Below are 21744 nucleotides of genomic sequence, written 5' to 3'. Positions count from 1 at the left end.
TTTCTGGCCAGCAGGCTGCCAAGGAGCACTGCAGGGATTTACTGGGCACGCCTCGGGAGCCGGTGCCAGAGTTCCGGGTGCTCTCGGTGCTCGCACCAAAACCCAGCCTGGTGCCCATTGGGGCTGCTCGGGTGGGTCCTGGGTCACTCATCGGTGTGTGATGCTCCCGAGGGGCTCTGTTTGAGGCAGCTGGGGCTGCTTCTTGCCCTCTGAGGCTGAGATCAGCGTTTTCTTCAGTCCTGTGCTCTGGCAGCTGTCCCTCTGTGGGCTCATCGAGGCTTAACGAGGATGCGGGTCTGGGGAGCTGGTGGCTGTGCCTGCCCTCGAGGTGAGGACAGGGGGTGATGCAGGAGACCTGGTGCCGTGCAGGAGGCAGCAAGCCCTCTGAGAGCAATCTCTGAGGGATCTCATCTCACTGAGCCTATGGCCTGGTGGAAAGCAAAGAAAAAAAAAAACAACACAACAAAAAACCCCCAGCAATATAGAGCACAGGAACTGGGTCATTGTGAGTTTTGTCCTGTAGGATATATCCTGGCCAAGCCTGCTCAGAAATGGAGCAGGGAGATGAAAGTGAAGGAGAGCAGTGGCTGGAAGGGCTGGAGGATGGAGCTGAGGGGGATGCTGAAAGGTGAGAGCCCGGGTGAGACAGCTCAGGGTCTGTGCTGAACTCAGTTGTTAAGGAACAAACTGAGGTCTGTATCTGCAGGTTTTGACTCAAACAGATCGAGCTAAACTATGAAACTGGTTTAGAGTTTGCAAAAGCCCCTCTGTGTTCCCTGCTCTGCTTTATTTACCCTGCAGGGGGGAGCCTGTGGGCTGGAGGCTGTGGCCAAGCAGCAGAAATCTGTGATCTGTAAGTGCTGCAGTGTTGGCCCTATGGGTTTGTGCATCTTCTGCCAAGGGCTAGTTGCAGAGGGGTGGAAAGAAACGAAGCAAGGGATTTCCCACAGCACCCGGCTCCTGAGCCTGTCTGCTGAAGCTGATGGGACACAGAGCTGATGTCAGTGCAAAATGCTGAGGGTGCTGTGAAGTGGTTTTGCTGAGGTTGCCAAGTGTGAAATAATATTTTCTTTTCTTTGTTGTTGTTTTATTGATTGCTTTCTTAAATCCCCTGCTCCTGGAGTCACGTGTGTATAAAATAATTGTTTTCCAACAATTTCTAGACCTTCAAGAGTGTAGGAGAGAAACCTGAGGATGTGATCTGTGTGTTTCCTTTTGGCTCTATGCTTAGAGGCAAGTAAGAAACCCTGAACATTTATTTGGATTGAATTTCATGATTTTCAAGAGCCTGGCCCCTGAAGGCTGAGTGTTTGGGGTTAGCTATGCTGAGCAAACATCCTGAACTTGGGCTCCTGACCTTGCTTTGAGTGTTTTGCTTTTCAGACCCAGAAGGCTCCCAGGAGAGCAGAAAGGAAACTGGCTGGATATTTTTAAACCCTTGCAGTTGCCTTCCTGCCTTATATTATTTATTATCCATTATCAGAAGTGTTTCTACCCTGAAACCATCTCTAGTGGCCAACCAAGGGACCAGTGAAAATTGTCCATCAAACAGAGCTGCATCTTTCTGTAGAGGTCAGATGAAGCTGGAGGGTTTTGAAGGGTTTTGCCAACGGAGAATGAGTAGTGCTGTCATTTATTATGTGCAGCCCAGCAGTGCCAAGCAAGTCCAGTGCTGAGCCATAGTTACACTCCCATGAGAGGGAACCATGGGAGAAAAGTGGTCCCTCCCAAGGACCCTACAGCCCATGGATTTCTGCTGGAGAAGGAGGTGCTGCCTCAGATTTCTGCACACAGCAAGTGAAATGCCAGTCTCATTTCACAGCCCATCTTGTAGCATTACACCCTTTCAGCATGATGTGCTGGAGGTTCTAAGGACATCTCTGTGCAGGGCTGCCTTTGGCCCTGGTGCTGGGCTGGGTCCCCTTTCCCAGGGTGTCCCAGGAAGTCTCCTTGACCCTCTGTGGCTCCAGATAAGCAGGACAATAACCCACATTGTCCTCACTCATCCTCCTGCTTGGTCAACTTTCAAATATGAAGCATATCACATCCCTGGCAGCTTTGTTAATCCTTTCCTGCCTGGGCAGGAGCTGCTGGTGCCCTCGGTGAAGCTGGATGTGTGAGCCTGGGCTCTGTGTTCATGTTAGAAATAAAGCCACAGGGCTGGAAGGCCCTGGGAGGTTGATGTTATTTCAGCTGCACGGAGTGCTGAGGTATAAAAGTCTGGGATTTGGTGTTGTCAGCAGCAACTGCCCTGACTCTGTGATCCAGTTTACTGGCAGCATGTGAGGAGGGGAAGGGAAGAGGCAGGGAGGATGAGAGCACGCTGTGCTCAGTGCAGGGGGAGGATGAATGACGAACGGTTTTGCCTGTTTGCCTCTGAAAACAAAATTAGGTTGCAGGGTTTCAGCATCACCTTGGAGGCTCAGGGCAGGATCTACATCCCTGCTGTCCCTTAGGGCTGTTTCTCTTTCCCTGAGTCTGGTTCCTTGGTCCTCCTCCCCCCTTTGCCCCCGCCCTGGGGGCCTGAGGTGGGGAAGGGCTCAGCCCCTGCTCCTGTCACTGCGTGGTCCCGGTCACATCGCTTCATCTTCCGGGGAGGATGGCACCTTCCTACTGTCCCCACAGGGCTGTGACCGTGTCACCCCTTAAAGCCCAGCTGCAGAGGGTGAGGGGCTGGGCAGAGTGCTGGGGACACACAGGGCTCTGTTGGCAGTGACTGAGCTCATGCGATGAGATAAACTCGTCCGTCCAGACAAAAACACGTGCTGTTAATATTCATGCGCTTGAATACTTTCTCTTTGGCTGGTGACATGTGAACCCCAGCCCGAGGTGCTGTACCAACACCTGGTGGCACCAGGATCCTCTCCCAGCGCCGCCGTCACCTTTGCTCCCTCCCAGCCCCTCTACCCGCCCTCCAGCTGGGACTCCCACCCCCCCATCCCGCTACCCCGCCGAATTTCACTCCTCCGGGCAGCTCCATCTCCCCGCACCTCCCTCCTCCTTTTTGCAGCTTTCCCACCGCCCGGACGCCTCCCGCTTCCCGTCTCCCCCCTCCCTCTCCCGGCGGGGGCCGTGCCGAGCCGGGCCAGCCCCCGGGGCGGGCGGAGGTTTCGTGAGGAGGAAAATCCAGTGCCTGGTTTTACATCCTGGCCGGCTCCGTCCCGGCCCCGCCGTGACATCAGGGCCTCTCTGCTGGGCGGCGGGGGCGGCTGCGGGCTCCCGGCGCCTGCCCCGCTCCTGCGGGCCCTTCCCGGCCCCAGCGCCGTGCGGTGCAGCCTCCCCGCCCCGGCTGCTCCTTCATCTCCCCCGGGGATCGATCCCGGGAACCCTTTCTGCTTCCCGGGCATCCCGGGGGCGCTGGCGGGGCCGGCGGCGGAGCGAGGGGCCGGGGATGCGGCTGTGCCCATGGTGAGCCGCCGCCGAACCCCCCCGCACCATGCCCCGGCCCCGGCCCCCGAGAGGATGTTCGAGGGCTGCCGGAGGGCGCGGAGCCTCTGGGGCGGTGTGAGGCTGGAGGTGGCCGGGGAGAGCAGCCCCGTGGTGCTGCACAGCTTCACCCAGCTCGACCCCGACCTGCCGCCTCTGGAGGTGAGTGTGGAGAGGGGGCTTGGGGGTGTTAGTGCTGCCGGGAGGTTGGGGGGGTGGGTAGGGGGTGTCTCAGCACGCTGCAGGGGGGGAGCGCGGAGCTCCTCTCTAGTTCGGGGTTCTCTGCGTGGCTGGCAGCCTGGTTGGAGCCCACCGGGTGTTCGGGGAGGGGGGCGGCCGTGGGCAGATGAAATGAAATGCTCAGCGCTGTTTGATTTTCTTTAATAAATGGGTGCCCCTGCTCGGTCTCTTTGCTGTGTGTCCCTGTGCCATTGAGTGGCAGGCAGGCTGCCAGGCGCTGCTGGAGGAACCAAAGAGGCTCTTTCCCTCCGGACAGCTCGGGAAGGGGGCAGATTGCTAAAACCCAGGGCCTTTAATATTTCATTTGAGACTCTGCCTGCTGGAGGCAGGAATCTGCTCAGATCTGAGCTATTTGTAAAGGCTTCAGGCTTGTCCAAACCACAAAAGTGTCCTCTGGGAAGGTTACAGGCATTGGGAAGACTTTACTGGAGGATGCAAAATATTTGTGCTGCTTTGGACTCAGACCTCGTGTGGTTCAGAGTTGGACTGGTCCCTTGGAGGTCTCAGCCTTAGTGGTTTGTTGATGGTGGGGGTGTGTGGAGGCAGCCAAAATAATCTGAGTCAGAGCTGTGCCTTTTTTCGTAGTAATGGATGATCATCTCTGCCGTGCCAGGAATGTCATTGATTGGGAGAAAATGGTGCGTTAAGGGAAGCTCAGCTGGAGCATGGTTTTGGCCTTCAGAGGTGGTGCTCTCAGGGCAGGTCTGAGCCCTGGGGGCCGGTGGTGCAGGGGTTAATACCAGCAATGGTCAGGGAGTCTGGCGGGGCTGGGATTTAAAGCCAGCTGCAGATGTGCCGCTCAGCTCTGGATGCTTCCCGCTGGCACAGAGGGGGGAATTACCATGAAAACGTTTTGAGTTACTGTGCAGATATCCCTCTAGGGCCGCCAGCATTTCGGGGGTTGATGGCTTCCTCTCCCCCATAACCTGTGATGGAAAGTTTTGGTCAGGCACTGCCGGGAAGGGATTATCTCAGGCTCCGGCTGTATCAGTTCACCTCTGGCCTGCTTGCAGGGACTCATCAGCTCTGCTGAGAGTTCATAAAAGTTCCATCCAGCTTATTTCCCCCCCCGCCCCTTTTCCCCTCCCTGCTTCTCTCTCTCCTGGGGGTGGGCGTGCTGACATTGTTTGGAGTACATCATCTGGTTCGTGTTATGCCTGGCAGGAAGTCCAACCTCTCCGGCCCTCTGCACTCCGGGAGGCCCAGGGGCCGCGCTTTTGGCAGGGGTAGCAGGAGGAGTGGGGAGAAAAAAGAGGGGGGTGATGCAGCATATGCTGCTTGTACCCCAAGGCAGAGGCTGCTGGGCACCAGCGAGCCCCCCGTGCACCCCGGCTGGAGGAGGCTGTGGAGCTAAGGAGAGGGTTTAGCAGCATCTCGGGTGATGGGGGAGAAGTCACCAGAGCTGAGGGTGACTTAGCATGGCTCTGAGCACGACAGAGAGAGCCAGCTGCCTGCCAGACCTCCTCTGGAATCCTCTTTGTCCAGGTTTCTGCTCGGAGCTGTAGGTGGGACTGTGCTGCGTAATGGTCAGAGCACAGTCCCAGTGTCCCATCCTTTGGGCTTTGCTTCCAGCTCTGAACAACTTCCAGACAAATTCTTCTATTCTCTCTACCATCTATTTGCCAGTGATGGTAAGAAAAGGCTCATCCCAGAGTGGTGCTGCCTCCTCAGGAGCTCTGAGATGCTCGGAGAGCCACTAATCCCTTGAGGGTGGGTTCCAGTGTCACAGTGCACACTGAGGAAAGGGAGGAAAAGAAAGAATGTCAGTGTTGTGACAACTGTCCTGGCGCACCAGCCTGCTGTGGCTGCAGTTACTCTGCAAGCTGCACACTGGGAAGAGGAGAAGGCAGGTTATTTGAATCAGAAAACCCCCGGAGACTGAGGGTGTTTTGCTAACCTCTGTTCATGCCCCCGCAGGGCTCCCACCTCCAGGAAAGGGAATTGTGCTTCCTGGGCTGGGATGGATCCCCTGGGCTGGGATGGAGCTGGTTTTGGTGGAGCTGTGCCAGTTTACAGGGCTGATAGTCTGGTCCCACAGGGAATAGAGGATCCCTGGAAAGCTGCTGGGCAGGTTGCAGGGAATGCAGATCTCTGGGCAGGTTGCAGGGAATGCAGATCTGGGTTTCTGCTCCTCAGCCCCGAGCCCTTGGCTGGCAGCAGGGCAAACCTTTGCTGTGTCCTGCAGCAACACTATTGATCTCCCAGGTGTTGCTTTGAGGTTCTGCTTGAGGTCTCATGGCCACGTATCCCCAAGTGTCTCTGCTGTGATTTTAAGCTCTAAGGAATGGAAAATGTAAACTGTCTCAAGCAAGGAGTGATGGAGCAGCTTTGCAGACCTTTTGCTTTGACTTCTCCAGTTCCAATCCATCCCCAATCTGCAGCATCAAGCCTTCCTGGCCAGTGGCAGCTGCAAAGTGAATTTGGTGACCCTCCTCCTGGTCCTTGCTGGACAAGCAGGTCATAAACACCCCTTGCAGATGACACAGACTGAAACTTTCATGAGGCTGAAATTGCTGAAGCTCTAGACAAGTGGCTGGGCTGGCACAGATCAAAAAAACCTCTTGTCTTTGTGATTCTGGCTCTGTTTGTTTTCTGAACAATTAGGAGATTTTCAGCTGCTAAATGCAAACTCAGACACTTGAATTGCTCAGCCCAGATGCCTTGGAGGTCAGTGCTTGTTCTTTACAGCTGGGAAGCAGGGGAGGGAGGGGCAAAGATGTCTCTTAAAAGCCGTTTTCTTTTAGCTTCCTATGGTGCCTTTGGAAGAAGATCTTTTTCTCCCAGCCCTTTCTCCTCCCCCAGGCTCAACCTGATATGCCCCATGCAATATGCCAGATGAACATCATCTCTTGGTATTTCTTGGATGGGGGCCTGCCTTCTGGCTCCCTTCCAGAAGGGTTTGGAGCCAGTGGTGAGACCAGGAGCAGGCTGAGATGCTGATTGTTGGTGGCTGCTGCTGCAGAATGTGAAAGAAAGAGGTGGAAGGGATTATTTTATTCTTATTTGTGATATGGTTAGAGCAAGCCTGGAGAGAGGTGTTTGTATAAGGATGGTGTTACTTGGAGGCTGTTGTGCCATGTTTCCACAGGGGTGATAAACCCTCCTGTACTGGCATCTTGCTGAGGTTTCAGTGGATTTAGGGTGGCAGCCCTGGAAACTGAAATCTTGGTTTATTCCCAGGCTGGGCAGGGAACCTCCCCCCTGCCACCCCAGTGCCCTGGCTTTGGGGTCCCCCCAGGTCACTCTGCTAGGGGCAGCTGTTCCACAGATATTGAGGTGGGATTACTGGGCAGGGGCAGCTAAATGCCATCTCAGAGAATTTTAAACACTTTGTTTAGGGTACAGTGAGCAAAAAGAGCATCAGGCTGGTGGTGCCTGCAGGGATGGGTCTCACTCAGCTGAAACTCAGCAGTTTTGGAGCTTGGGTGAGGGTAAGCTGTGACCCCTCCCCAGAGTTGGGGCCAGAGTACAGCTTGGGTTTAGGGCCACCTGAGTTGTTCTGGGCACAGGAAGGGCCTCACCACTAGCAACTCTTCCATCACCCTTTCCAGCTCTCTAATTGCCATCCGCTCTGTCCCCCCGGGGATGTGTAATTGAAGGAGCAGAGAGCTTATTTAGGTCACTCCACACCACATTTAGAGCTGGGCATCCCCTGCTTGTACTTTCTCTAATGCTGTTATCTCCAGAGCTGCCTGGTCACTGGCTTTCAAGCAGCCGTGCTCCTTTTATTTAAATAAATACTTGCAGCAGGGCTGTTTCAGTTCTCAAATATTTCCTCATCTCCCACGGACCCAGCAAGAGGGGGAAAAAATGTCGTTGCTAAGGAGCAGGATTTGGATACAAAGCTGGCTGAGCTGCTGGCGGGGGGGCTCGGGGGCTCCAGCAGAGCTGGGGGGGGGGGGGGTGTTCAGAGTTTGTGCATTGCTTTGGTGGGATGTCACCTGCAGGGTCTGGGGGAAGGGGACAGGATTTGAAGCATTACTTGGGCCTCAGGGGGAAAGAGTTGAGTGGCAGGCTCCATAAATTAATTTGCTTATCCCAAGAGCCCACGACAGCATCCTTGGGCTGCCCAAAACGTGAGTTTTGCTGCAGGGGTCTGTGGGACCTTTGTTCTGTAGGGTGGAAGGTGAAGCTGGCACGAGGGCTCTTGCAAGGAGGGGGTTGGTGGCCAGGGAGACCTGTTCAGCATCCCACTGGAACTGTTGAAGCCTCTGGCTGGACTTTGCTTTCCTGGCAAAACTGGCATCAGGGGAAGGACTGAGTTGTTTGGGTACTTCAGCTGTCAGTTTGTCTCATTCCTGTTCCCCCTCTGGTCCCAGCAGCCCCAGCCTTCCTGGCTCTCCCAGCTCCAATAAAAAAGGCATTTGGACTTTGCTCTGGAGTCCTTGAGGAAGGGGAGTGCTGAGCTGCTGCATGGAGTGATCACAGACATTCCTTGGGAGCTCTTCCTGGCAGGGTGGACGCTGGGATGGAGACGTGGGGAGAGGATGGGAGTAGAGGCAGAGGTGCCTGGGTGCTGCATGCCCAACCTGCTCTGGGTGCACGTGGTGGGCTGGCCCAGGAGCACTTTTGCTGAGATGTAATCTGGTGTTTGCAGAAGGCTTTTTGTGGATGGGTTGTTTTTTTGTTGTTTTTTTTTTTTTTAATCTTAACACCTGGGAACAGCTCTCCCAGAGATGTCAGGGAAATCCTTTCCTCAATCCGTGCCGTCCTGTCCCTGGGGCTGCAGTGAGCAAACACTGATCTCCTTTGGTGTAGTGAAGTGGGAAGTGCAGCACCTGAAGCCTCCATCCCTCTCCAGCTGATTTTGTTTGTTTTGTGTTTCTCATGTTACGCAAATAATCTCTGAAGTCTTTTGATTGCCTTCTGGGGGCTCTGTTGGGAACAGGTTCTTACAGGGCAGCATTTTTACATGAGATAACCACCAAGAGTTCCTCTCTAACATACCCAAGGGTCAGGAGTTACGTGACAGCTGAGTGCTGGTGCAGATTAAGAATGGGCAGAGGCAGCAGAATTTCTGCAGTCAGAAATATGCTGGGATGGGGAAGGACCTCTGCCCCTCCACACATGGGTGCTGGTGGGCACAGCATCCTGGAGTGGGTAGGATGGAGGCAGGATGGAGATGGATCCAGCTGCTGGACACCAGCTGAGTCCTCAGAGCTGACAGGGAAGGGAAAGAAGTTGTTTTGTCTTGCAAACAGAGCAGACTGGAGAGGAAACTCATCGGAGGCAACTTCATCTGGAATGCTGAGGCATTATTTTTAGAGTGGCTTTTTCTTTCTGCTAACCACACGTCAGCAAACAGCAGCTGAGCTGAGGGCCTGTGTGGAAACCAGCTTTTCAAAGTACTCACTACCCGTCTTACCAGAACTTCTTTTTATGTGATGGAGCAAAACCACTCGCCCTCTCCCTGCTCTTTGCAGTGGTCAGGTCTCCATGGAGACTCAAAAGCTGAGAGCCTGCTCTGGGCTTCCCCCTCTGTGCTCTGGTTCATGAAATGATGTGTTGGGGTTGGGTTGGCTGCTTAGGCTTGGAGCCAACTTCAGGAAACCCTGGTGTGGCCAAGCTGGGCAGAGCAAACCGTGTTGCCCAGGGCTGGCAGGGCCAAAAGTCAGCTGTGGGAAGGGAACAAGGATGCTGAAGTGCACACCTTGATGTGGTTGGGGGGTTTGGTACCTCGCCTTCCATTTCTGGCTGAAACCCCAGGGGTTCTGTTCAAAGACAGTTGCCTAAAAGGCACTGGTGGGCTGCTGCTGGTGAGGTCTGATCACAGAATCGTAGAAAGGGAGGGGTTGGAAGGGACCTCTGAAGATCATTGAGTCCAACCCCCCCTTGCCAGAGCAGGGTCACCTCCAGCAGTTACACAGGAACCAGGTGGGCTTTGAATTGTCTCCAGAGACTCCACAACCTCCCTGTGCCAGTGCCCTGTCACCCTCACAGTGAAAAAATTCTTCCTAATATTTTTATGGAACTGCCTTGGCTCTTGTTGGAGCAGCAGCAGAGCTGTGGGCACTGGAGGACAGGGGGGATGTTCACTGGGGCTTATGGTGTCACCCCCTTTCCTCCCACTCTGCAACAATCACTGCAGGCTTCTCAGAGCATGGTTAAAACCTTTAGGTTTATCATCTGAAACCAGCCCAACTTTCCTCCAAATATTGCTGGTTTCACTTTTGATTCATTTTTGTTTGTTTTAATGGAGGTTGGGTCCCAGCTGCAGCTCTGCTGGTCAGGACTCCCTGGGCAGATGTCCTGTGGCAGTGCCTGCTGGTGGTGGCTGTCCCTGGGTTGATGGGGTTTCTAGATGACTTGGTTTACTAGATTCAGTCCCAGTTGCAACAGCAAAACCTGGCATTAGGACAGGCCAGGCTGGTCCCTCCCTCAGTGCTGGGTGACTCAGGGTGTAGCTATGGCTCATGCCAGTGTCATAACAAACACTTATTCCCTGAGGTGCTTCTCGGGTCTCCCCATCCTCATTCCCCTGGATGTCAGCGTATTCTTTGGCAAAACTTAGCTCTGGGAGGATGGGGCAGGTGAGGCTTGACCCGTCCTGGTCCAGGCAATGTTGGAGGAAGGAGCCAGGGGAGGAAGGTGAGGGCACCTCTGCCCTCTTCACACTGATGCTGCCACATGGTTGCACATCAGCTTTTTTGTGTATCTCTGGGTTTGTCCCGAGAAATAGTTTTAAATGGGAGGATGAGCCACAGGGATGCTCACCTGTGGTGATGCCAGGGGATGAGCAGAGCAGGGTGGCAGGAACAGGCAGGTTGGGGTGGGAACGTGCCTGTACAGGCTCCCCAAAGGGCCACGGGCAGGAGGAGGAGCAGATATCCTCCTGTGCTGTTCTATCTCCCATGGCAGAGCTCTGGCAACGTGAGGGAATGCTTGCCTGCAAATGCCAGCAGGGACTCAGCAGCAGGCAGGAAGCCCCATGCCCTGTGTCCCTGAGCAGAGGCAGGAGTGAATTCCCTGGAAAAGGGCTGTGCCTGGGAACAGCGGGAGGAAACGTGGTCCCAAAAGTCTGTGTTGAATCAGGGTGGGTGGGAAACTGGAGCAACCCTGAGTGAAGCTGCCTGCTCTCTCCCTGCCACCCCCGGGGTTTGGCTGGGAGCTGATGGAGGATCCTGGTCCTGCTCTGAGGGTCTGGGCAGGGAATCCATCCCAGGGCAACCCCTGCCCTGCCTGCCCACCCGTGTTTCTCTGCTGCAGCTGCTCTCCACCCACTGGACGTGCAGGAATTGGCACACCCAGCTCTCGGGGGCAGGGACTGGCTCCAAACTTTGCTGCCTGGGCTCCTGGCATGCATGTTCAGGCACTTGACAGCAGCAGAATTTTAGCGCTTTTTTTTTTTTTTTATTTTTTTTCCAGTTGTTTTCTCCCTAAAGGTGCCAATTAAACTTAAGCTCTCAGTTGCTCCAGGTGTGGAAATCAGCCCTGCTGATGCTCTGTTGACTGAGCATCCTGATTGCAGCCCCCCCCAGGTGTCAGCTTGTTGACTCCTGCCCCTTTATCTGCTTACATAGCACCTACTGCCTCGTTGACACCTGCTCAAGTAGTGCTCCCAAGGTGAGATTTTTCTTGATTACAAAGCAAGAAAAGCTTCCTCTCCCTGGGGAAAGGAACAAACAGGAGGGGGGGGAGAGAACCATCCAAGAGGAGAATCCCTCCCAGCCTTTCCCCGGAGCGCAGGGGGTGGCCTGGAACCCGCAGCTGGGATGTGATGGAACACACTGGGAGTATCAAGAGGAGACTGGGACGAGATGGGCTCAGCCTGGACCTCAGTGGGACATCCCGGGAAGCCCGCTCGGCAGCAAATGGAGGCATCCTAGGTCAGCTCGGGTGCAAGGGGCACGGCTGGAGAACAAAGCCGGGTCTTTATTCCTCCCGTCCTCTCCCCGGCAGCCCCTCGCTGCCTCCCCGCACTGGATTGTTGCTGCATTTTCTCTGCTTCAGCTGTTTACTGGGTCACCCCGGTGCCCACACGCACACAAAGGGGGGGCCACCCGGCCGGGCTGTTCCTGTGCCCCCGGCACAGCCCCTCCCCAACCCCCGAACACGGCGGGGACATCGAACCGGGCTGGCAGAGCCCCCGAACCTGCCCTGCTCCGGGCTCAGGCTGGGCTGGGGGCACCCGGAGCCCCCCGAGCATCTTCATCGATGCAAGAAGTGATGGGATTTGGGGGGGGAGGGCTTGGGGGGGGGGTCTGGGCTTGTCCGTGCTTCAGCTTTAATGTAAATTGATCTCAGGCAGTGTAAACACACGGGTGGACACATTTCTTTGGCGAGAGCTTATTTTGGTTCGGCTTCTCTAAGATAAGGTTGTGTCTGAGCTAAACTGAAATTAACCTCGTTCAAATTGAAACAAAGGGTGATGGAGCAGTTACAGTAAACCAGACTGCAGCCAGACAGGGCTTTTGGACAGCCTCCAATTTGTCCAGCTCAATCTGTGTACCTTCAGAATTACAGAAAGATTGGATTTTTTTCTGCCTTCATTCCTTCCCCCCTGCAAGCTGCAGCAGGTGGGTTACTGCAGGGGCAGCCACGCACAGCTCAGCCAGGCTGCTTGGGAATGGTGTGGGGAGAAAATCCCCGGGAATGTTGGCCCGGGGCCAGCGTGGTGGCTCAGTGTGGCACTAGGGGCTGAAAATTCCTGGGGCTGGGCTGATGTGTGGCCAGAGGGGACATTGTTGTGCTGCCCTTTCTGCATTCCCCACTTCCCTTGCTGGTGCCCAGGGTGTGCTCTGCTCATGCAGGTCAGGAACATGCTGGGGGCAAGGGAGGGTTTGACAAAAGAAGCTGGGTTTAGAGCTGCTGATAGTTCTTAATTTTTTTGGCTGTCTGGGCTGTCACATGGACGACTAGCTGAGAGCAGGAGAATATTTATTCAAGGCTTTGTGTCTCTGATTTCTGGGATGGAGGAACTCGCTAGCTTGCAGATGTTGATAGCAAGGAACACGTCTGTATTCTGTTAAAGGTAGCTGATGTTTCAGGAATGTGCACACCAATCAGTTTCAGGGTATGTCAGCTCTGAATGCCAAGCTCATCACTGTCCCTTTCAAACACACATGGCAGTTCTTGCTGCTGCAGAAATCATAAGGCCCTGGCTTCAGCAGGGGAGTCAGCAGAATAAGGTTAGATGAGGGCAGGTTTGAGCTGTAACCTCTTCAGGACACACACCTGGTTTTTCTTTGCGTTTGGTCAAGGCATCACAGAGCGACTGTGTGGCACCTGACTTACAGGTGCAGCTGTGCACACACCAAAAAATAATCAATTTTGGAAGTTTTCTGCTTGTTGTAGACTCTTTGTTCTGAGCTGCAATTGCTTGCTGTGAGATGCTCCATCTTTATTCCCCCTTAGAGAGCAAGAGGTATTATTAACTTTTTATACACCAGTTTTCACCAGTCATGTGGTTCTGGTTTCCCTTCCACTAATTATCCTCGGGGCTGCAGGGGAGTTTGCAGCAGAGGCTTTGCTGGGTGAGCAGGGACTAGCTGTGTCCCTTGGGTGCCAGCCTGGCTCTTGGGTAGGCGTTGGTGCTGAGCCTGGGTGCTGCTGAAACACACGCAGAAGTGATGAGGAACACAAAGTTGAGGAGTGTGGAGCAAGAGCTGGAACTGCTGTGTTGGCTGAATCCTTTTTTCCATCGACTTAGAGAGGAAGCAAAACCTCCTGCACTCAGTTTTCTTCTGACCTTCCAGAGCCTGCAAAGGGAGCCCATCCCAGCCAGGTCCCTTGGGAAGTCCTGCTCATGGGGTAGTTTCACATAAGGTGCAAACATCTTGGGAGATGTGCTGGGGGTCTTCTGTACTCCCCAGTGTAGGCACCAGAGGGTTTGGAGGTAAGCAGTCATCTCTGGCACTGCCAGTTGCAGCTGGAGTTTGCTTTTCCCTGGAGATTCCCCCTCACCCAGGCTGATTCCCCAGTACCAGCATCACCCCCCATGTCAGGAGCCTGATCCTGCCCCTTGGAGGCTGGGGGAGTGGAATAGCCATGGATCATCTTTGCAGATCTGGGACTTTTAGTTTCCAGACCATAAAAAGAGCATAAAAAAAAAAAAAAGTCCCTACGTGTAAGAAGGCTCTTACTTTTCTTTAAAAGCAAAACAGAAGCAAAGGGGGAGGAATCCTGTGAATCTGCTCTGTCTCGTTTCTGGACCCAAGAGCTCCTAATCCTCTCTCCAGCCACTGACTCACTGCCTGCAAGTCACAAGATGCCTTTGTAACCCATCCACCAGCCGCTGCTTTCCCTCCTTCCTGAACTGCCTTTGAATTTTGTTTTTAACTCCTCTGGGTTATGGGGACAGGATCAGACCTGCCCTCAATCTCGGGCAGCCCCAGCATCCCCAGGGAGGGGGTGTAACATCCCCCCAAGAGGCAGACACTGGGTGATGTGCCCCAGTCCTGCTCCCTGGGTGTGCATGGTGCTGGGTGATGTATGGCCCTGGGGCTCTTATCTGCAGGGCCTGGGTGCAGCTTTCCAGGCTGGAACACCTGCAGCAGAGGAAAAATGGAGCTCGAGGTGTTGAGAAGGCCTGGGTGCAGAGCTCAGGAGCTTATGGGGTGAGAACAGGCTCTCTGAGGTTGCCACTGTCTTGGTGTCCTGGCAAAAACATTTCCCTTTCTTAGTGGATTTAAGTTTAGCTTCTGGCCCTTCTTCCTATTCTTCTCCCGCTTCTCTTTTTGTTGTTATGTTTTAATGAGCTGTTGGAATGAGTCCTGGTTTGAGGCAGCTCTGAGCAGGAAGGCAGAGAGTATTGGAAACCCAAAGGAATCCTTTCCATCTGCCTAACATCCCTGCATGGGAAGCAATGTCCAGGGTAGGGGTTGGGACTTGAGCTCCATTGGCAGCAACAGGAACACAGGCTGGGAGAAGGGAAACAGCAGGAGATCAACATGTCCCAGGTCAACCTTGGCTGTAGAGAACCACTGTACCCAGTGCCACATCCTCTTTGGGATGGTGTTTGGGAGCAGGAGTGCTCCTGCCCTCCATGTGGCTGCTGCTCCAGAGCAGGTTCCCTGGGTCAGCAGGCAGCAGCACAGGGCACTGTTCCTTCCCCTGAGCACGAGGGATGCTCAGCAGCTTCCTCCCCAGCTTTGGCCAGTCTCTGTTGCCTTCCTGAGCACGGCCAGGGGAAGGAAACTGGCAATGAGTGTGAGGAGCAGAATAGATGGGCTGTGGAGGAACATCCACCCCAGGGCTTTTTGCCTGGAAGTCCCCAGGAGGAAGGCTGCTGTGCTGCGTGGGCTTTTTTTGGCTGTGTGGGACAGAGGGCACTTCTGCTTTTGAGGTCTTTATCTTTGGTTCACGGAACTGCAGTTGGTTTCCTTTCACTAGCTGGGGGTGGCTTTTTTTCCTATTTCCTTTTACATAATGCCCTACGCTTCGGTTTACATAAGAGGCCCCAAAAATTTGTTGCATGGGTTCAGGACTTTCTCCCCAGAGTGAAATGAAAGTTAACTTGGGGCTGGTGTCAGGCATGGGGAACACAAGCCTTGGTGGAGCTGGTTTCTTTCGTTTCTGGAAAGGCCCATTTCCTATTGCTGGTGATCAGGGATTGTTCTGAAAAGGGACTGCAAAGACCCAACCCTTGTTTTCTGTTTCTGGCTTTACCAACTTTTATCAAATCCTTTTGAAGTTGTGCAAATGTGGAACTTTGATGGTGAATTCCCTGGTGATGTCTCTGAGGCTCAGCTCTGCCTTTTCTCATCTCATTAGCCAGTGAGACTGTTAATTCCCAACAGGCACAGGTTCCCTGCTTCCCATGGGCAAGGTTTAGTGCTCCTGTGGCTCATAATACAGCACTGGGATTTCCAAGGGCTGCTGCTATACCTGTGTGTGGAAGAGGCATTTTGTGTAGCCCAGCTGAAAAGGAACAGAGTAACACAAACGTCTTGATCTTTAAACCAGCTGTTGTCCAGGGAACATCAGTAAAAGCACTTTAAGCAGTTCTGCCTCTTCCACATGTGCTGAAATTAAAACCTTTTTCCAATAACAGTTCATTACTGTGTGTCTTTGGAGGCCGATGCTCTAACCCGGGGCACATGGGACCAGAGCTCTTAAGACCTGGTAATCACTGGATAATTGTCAGTGTGTAACGTGCTGGGATGCTGTCATGCTCACACTTAATTGTGTGCTTCACTCGTCTCTTACCAAAACCACCATTGTTACTGAGCTCACTGTATGAAATGCAGCTCCCTAGCCAACATTTTGCTTTGCTGTTTGGCTTTTGCATTTTCCCTTCCCTTCAGCCGGCGAGAAGAGAGGGAGGCAGATTCCCTGCTGCTCCCTCTGGCTCCTGCCAGGCTCTCTCACTCCACAGCCCTTCCTCCAGGCTCTGAACCTTGGCTACATCTTCGAGTTCATCATTAAACCTCCGTGTGAAGACGTGGGGTTTGACACCACGCTGTGTACTGGAACATTCACCAGAGAGTCGGAGAGTTTATTGCAGAGAGCAGGAATTCCTCCCTGGTGTAGTCAGCGATGCTTTGAACTGTGGTGGGGAGCTGGTTGCTCAGGCAGCCCAGGGCAATCTGCAGTTGGGAAGAGGCAGTCTCCAAACCCAGGCAAGCCATCTGGTGCAGGCCTCCAGTTTCATATTTCAGGGGATGAACTCCTGCAGAGTTCACTCACCGCTGCTTTGGCAGAAGCCTCCAGCTCCGCAGAGTCGGGGGGGCTGATAGCTCAAAGTGAAACATGTGGCTTTTCCCCGTGCCCCTCCATCAGAAGGCCTCTTTCCTGCTGGATGGAGAGCAGCAGGATTGACTGCACACTGAGCTGGAGAAATCATGGTCAAATTTTCTGTGGTTCATTTTCTGTGGCCTCTCTCTTTGTGCCCATCTTGAAATGCTTCAGCTCTTGCTTTCTGGGGTGTTGAGCCCTTTCTGTGTGATTTTGGTGGAAGGTGCAAATGGTTTCCATGAGCTCCCAGTTAGTGGCTTTCCCCAGAAAAGCTTTTGCTGGATCTTGCTGCAGCCATTTGAGGTGCAGTAAGGGGAAGGGTTGTTCACCCCAATCTCTGCCCTGGGGTGATGCTCAGGTTAAACCAGGATGTTTGCCCAAGTGCTGGGCTATGGTCCTGCTGCCTGAGGCCTGACTCCCCATCCCCTCCGTGCTAGGAGAAGCAGAAAACTCCATTAGATGTGTAGGGCAGACAAGGGGGAGCAGTAACTGTTGCAGTAATATTCAGCAGCACTCCCTCTGTCAGAGACCTTTTAGAGATCATTTTTGAAGCCCATTCCCCTTTGGCTGGAAATCCTGGTCTGAGTGCCAGGCTGAGGGTGGCAGAATTCTCAGCGAGCAGCACGTACATGAGCCACAGGTCAAGGTTTTTGTCATTCCCAGCCCTGCTCCCACCCTGTGTGTCCTCATCTGCAAAGGGTGAAAGGTGTGTTTGGTGCAGGTGTTGGAGTGGGAGTTCACTGGTCCCGTCCTGCTGCTGGTTTTTTGCTTCGTTGGTTTTTAACCAACATGTGTGGAATGCACAATCAGCATCTTGGAGAAGCAGTGGTAGGAAAGAGGAAGCTCACACAGAATATAAATAGCCAAATTTTAAAATGTACCAGTGTAGCAGCTCGCTGGCTCTTGGCATGAGCCTGGCTGGAGACCACTGGGAAGCTGAGTACTTCGTGTGTGGTTTGCAAAGGGGGAACTTTGGGGGAGAGTGTGCAAGTCAGCAAGAAAAAAAAAAAAATGAATGAATCTGACAGTCTGGAATATGGGAAGGAAATGAAATTTGCTTCTACGCAGATCAGAATTGGGTGTACCCTCTGCACGTGGCATGAAGCACAGAGTGAAACCCCCTGCCTGGTCATGGCAATAATTTCCACTGCAGTTGCACAGCAGCTGCCAGTGATTCATGGGTTGATCCTGGGACATGTTCTCCCATATGATTTGATTTCTTTATTAATTTTAATGGCATCTTGACAGCCATTGGTTTTTTCCATTCTTGCTATTCAGACCTGTTAATACTTGAACATAAATTTATGCCATGCTTTATCCCAGTGCACAGAACAAGAGAGGGACAGAGGGACATCTGTCTGTCCACTGCCTTGTGCTGGTGCTGTCAGGGTGGGTGTGGAAGCCAGTGAATCCCAGGAAAGACTCCTGATGTTCACAGCACAGCCTAAGTTAGGAGCCTCACAACCTCTTGGGCTTCAGCAAACCAAACCTCTCCATAGTCTGGCATTGACGTGAGACGAGCAGGTTCAGCAGAAAGTGAGGAAGAGGCAGTAACCCTGCCCAGGGGGGTTCTCTGTCCTTATTCATTACTTCCATGAATGAGAGGTTTTTTAAAAGTTTTCCATTACTCTTTGATTCCTACCTTGATTCCTGGCTCAAAACAAGCACTTGACTTGAGCAGGGTGTGATAGCAGCAGAGTGACTGCTGCTGGGATGGGGATGATCAAGGATGGAGCTCAGGGAGCACAGGAGATGCACGTGTGAGATGTCTGCTCAGGGTCTCTTGAGATGTGCAGTGCTGTCTGAAGCTGGGGCACTGGCTGTGGCTGTTCCCACATTCACGAGGAGCAGCTTGGGAGGAGATTTTTAGCAGGAAGCAGTGTTGCTCCTGGAGCTCCATCTTGGGGCTCCATTCTGGCTTGCCCCACAGCAGCTTCTCCCCCATTGAGCCCTGCCTGGTTACCATTGCTCAGGGGGGGTTTTGTGCTCCTGGCAGAAAGATTGCAGGGAAGGCCATGGGCTGGTTCCTTCCCCTGGCTGGCAGTGTGGAACACAGTGGGGACTTGTCCCCAAGCCTTTGTACCCCAGTGGTTGTCACCTCCCCCTGCTAACCAGCTGGTTGCTTTGGGGCATTTTCCCCATCTGCCAAGCAGGGGTTTTGCTGTGTGTCACACCGTGTTCCCACCATTTGGTGTGGGGGATGGAGGGCGAGGGAAATCCCTGAGGAGTTTAAAAGGATCTGGCTAAATCCTCTTAAGAGAGGCACTGACTCAGCAGAGGGTGGTGAGAGGAGGAGGAGGAGGGAACTTGTGGGGCTGGAGCTGCTGCTGAGCCTCCTGCTTCCAGCTGGGGCTGGGAGAGCTGTGTGCCTGGACACCTCCCCTGAGAAGCCTCCTCTCCTTCCTCACCAGATTTTAGATGGTCTCCCTTTCCCCAGAGCAGTAGCATGAGTCTCATGTCTCACTGTAGTCCAAAGGTGCTTGTCCCCAGGGGTGTGTAGACCTGTCCCACCTCTGCCCATGCCCACCCTGGTTCCTTGAGGATTCTTCCCAAGCTCTGAGCTCCCCTCTTGGATTTCTGCTGTGGGCCAAAGCTCTGGGTAGCTTGGTCCCACAGTTATTATTTATTCTGAAGGGTATGCTGAGGTGCTCTGTTCCCACAGGGGCAGATAACCAAGATTACACTCTGACTGCGTGGCAATGTCACCTTATGGGAAAGACAAAGGCTTTTTGGGGAAGGGCTGGGCAGGGAGGCTGCTACACCAGGTGAGGGGTTCCCATCTCTGCCCTGCACCTGGTTTGAGAGGGGCTGGGACAGGAGCAGGGGACACAGAGCAGCTTTCCCAAGTCTTGGTTCTGCTCAGCTGTGGGCTCAGGTGGGCCCAGGATGAGGCTGGCAGGAAGCCTGGTGTCTCCTGGTTTGCATTTCTGAGCAGGCAAGGGAGACTCTTGCTGCCTGCCTGCTGTTGCTTTGGCTGAGATCTCTCGTACAGAACCTGCAGGAGCATCACTGACATGCTTCACCCTCTTTATCTCATGGTGTATCTTGTCCTCCCGTGCAGAGCTCCACACAGGAGATTGGAGAAGAGCTGGAGGATGGTGTGATCTACAGCATATCTCTCCGGAAAGTGCAGCTCCATCACACAGCCAACAAAGGGCAGCGATGGCTGGGGGTAAGCTGGGGGCTCTGCCAGGCTCCTCTCACCAGGGTGTTTTTAGATATTTCCCTGCCAGAAACATGCTGACCTGATCTCAGGGCTTGGCAGGGTCGATATCAACCTCTGTCTTGTCCTCTTCTTGCTCCTCCATATGCTCCCTGTCCAGAGAGCTCTTTCCAAGCCTTACCTGGGAATCATGTATTTATTTGGGAGCACCCACTGGCCTCTGTCCTGCAGCACGGGCCATGGGGGAAACAGCTCTGAAGCTCTGGATTCAAACATAGGGTGACCCTGGTTTGCATCCAAATTTCAGCAGTTTTGAGGCCTTCCCTGGGATTTTCCAAATGCTCAAGTACTCCATGTTGGGTACTCAGCTTCCCTGCCCCCAGGCCCTTCACATGCCCCTGCAGGGGGTCCATGGTCCCAGCCTAGATCCAGAAGGGGTTTGTGAAGCTGGTGGGACCACATGGAGCTTTTGAGCAATTCTGGCTCCATCCAGCCCTCTGACCTGTGCTCCTGTCCTGGCAGTTTGAGAACGAGTCAGCCCTGAACCTCTACGAGACGTGTAAGGTGCGGACAATAAAAGCTGGGACTTTGGAGAAGCTGGTGGAGTACCTGGTCTCAGCCTTCAAAGGCAATGACTCCACCTATGTCACCATCTTCCTGTGCACTTACCGGGCCTTTGCCACCACCAAGCAAGTGCTGGACCTGCTGCTTAACAGGTGAGGCTTCCCTGAGCCCTGAAAACACCACTGGGAGTGCCTGGTGTCTGAGCCCCCTCGGCCAGGAGACCCCCAGTATCTCCTGCTGCCAGGCCTTGGAGGGTGGATGGGCTTCTCCCAACCCAATCAGCTTGAAGGTTTTAGGGCAGGAAGGACAAAACTGTGAGCTGGAGCCCTTCCAGCTGGTACCTTGCTGCAAGGTGGCCAGTGCTGGCTGCTTCCCTGTTCCTGTAACATGGGGGCTGTGGCAGTCTGGGGGAGCAGGACAGTATATGGGAGGTTTATCCCAACCCCCTGGAACATCTGGGAGTGGTGTGGAGGGAGAAGAGGCAGCTCTGAGACACAGCTTTGTCCAAGACACTCAGTGGCTCCTCCCTGTGTCCCACCAGGTATGGCAAACTCCACGTGCAGGCGAATGGGGACCACGCCAGGCATGCTGTGGATGAGAGGATGGAGCTGAAGAAGTAAGTCTGGCTGAGCTGTGGGGGAGGAGAAATGGGTGGCCTAGGATGGGTGTCTCCTAGGAGCTCCCTGCTGCTGAGATGTTTTGGCTGGTGATGGGTCTGAGCCTTCATGTCCCCTCTAAGACACCTGCACTGGGCTGCAGCACAGCTGGAGAGGTCCCAGTGCAAACTGTTCCATCACAGTGGGTCTCCCTCCAACCCTGATGGAGCAGCAGTGTTAAACACCAGCCAGGCAGGCTGGCAGCAAAGTCTTGTGGTTTTTTTTTTTTCTTTTTTTTAAATTGGTTGGAAACAGAAATGCTGAGGTACTAACAGGCTGACTCCTGTTCTTACCTCTGCTGTCAGAGTGATTCCAAAGAATGTTTATCAGTATGGGGATAGGCACTCTTTGGTTCTCCCATGAAGCTGTGTGTTGTCCCAAGGATGCTCCTGGGGCTCCTGGGGATGCACACCAGTTTCTCCTGGCACCCGGTTCTCACGCCGTTTGCCCGTGTTCTCCCCAGCACCATCTCCTCCATCCTGGGTGCCTGGTTGGACCAGTACTCCGAGGACTTCCGCAAGCCCCCCGACTTCACCTGCCTCAAGCAGCTCATCTCCTACGTGCGCAACAACATTCCCGGATCCGACCTGGAGCGCCGAGCCCGCATCCTGCTGGCCCAGTTCCAACAGCAGGAGCAGAGCGAGTCCGAAGCAGAAGGTGAGGTCCTTGTCCTTTCCTGCTTGTGTGTGTGTGGGGGTCCTCTGGGGCTGCGGATGGAGGGAGTGCTCCTGGTTGGCATTGAGGGTCTTGAGAACCTCGTGTCTGGCCACGTGGCTGAACCCCCATCAGCCCTGGCTGTGGTTACATGGAGGGACACTGGGAAGCTAATCCAACCATCCCAGGAGTGAGATTGCTAAATGGATTAGCTAATCTGCCTTTGATCCTCTCCAGACACTTGTGTCCAGGTTTAAAATGATTTATCCTTTTATCTGAGCCTTGTTTCTCAAGGCATGAAGCCAGGTGGGAATTAAGAGTCCAGGAGGTGGGACGTGAGTGTCTGTGGGGGACTGGAGTGGACCC

At 53.9% G+C, this 21744-nt stretch overlaps 1 protein-coding gene across 6 annotated transcripts in view; it reads left to right on the top strand.

Moving 5' to 3' along the window:
- Positions 1-21744, top strand: part of RALGDS (ral guanine nucleotide dissociation stimulator) — a 55909-nt gene that overhangs the window by 27390 nt on the left and 6775 nt on the right. For 4 of the 6 annotated variants that reach the window (XM_030461189.1, XM_030461188.1, XM_030461185.1 and 1 more), the window contains exons 1-5: positions 3392-3588; positions 19403-19513; positions 20027-20220; positions 20610-20684; positions 21188-21381. In XM_030461189.1, the coding sequence (XP_030317049.1) occupies positions 3406-3588; positions 19403-19513; positions 20027-20220; positions 20610-20684; positions 21188-21381 (757 nt within the window). In that variant the 5' untranslated portion in view covers positions 3392-3405. Of the gene's footprint in view, positions 1-3391; positions 3589-19402; positions 19514-20026; positions 20221-20609; positions 20685-21187; positions 21382-21744 lie in introns of those variants that run through there. The other 2 variants (XM_030461183.1, XM_030461187.1) reach the window with 2 other exon arrangements.

The sequence above is a fragment of the Calypte anna genome, chromosome 17 (assembly GCF_003957555.1).
Source record: "Calypte anna isolate BGI_N300 chromosome 17, bCalAnn1_v1.p, whole genome shotgun sequence".
NCBI lineage: Eukaryota > Metazoa > Chordata > Aves > Apodiformes > Trochilidae > Calypte > Calypte anna.
The sequence above is the reverse complement of the archived record's forward strand: the minus strand, read 5'-3'. Positions and strand labels throughout refer to the sequence as shown.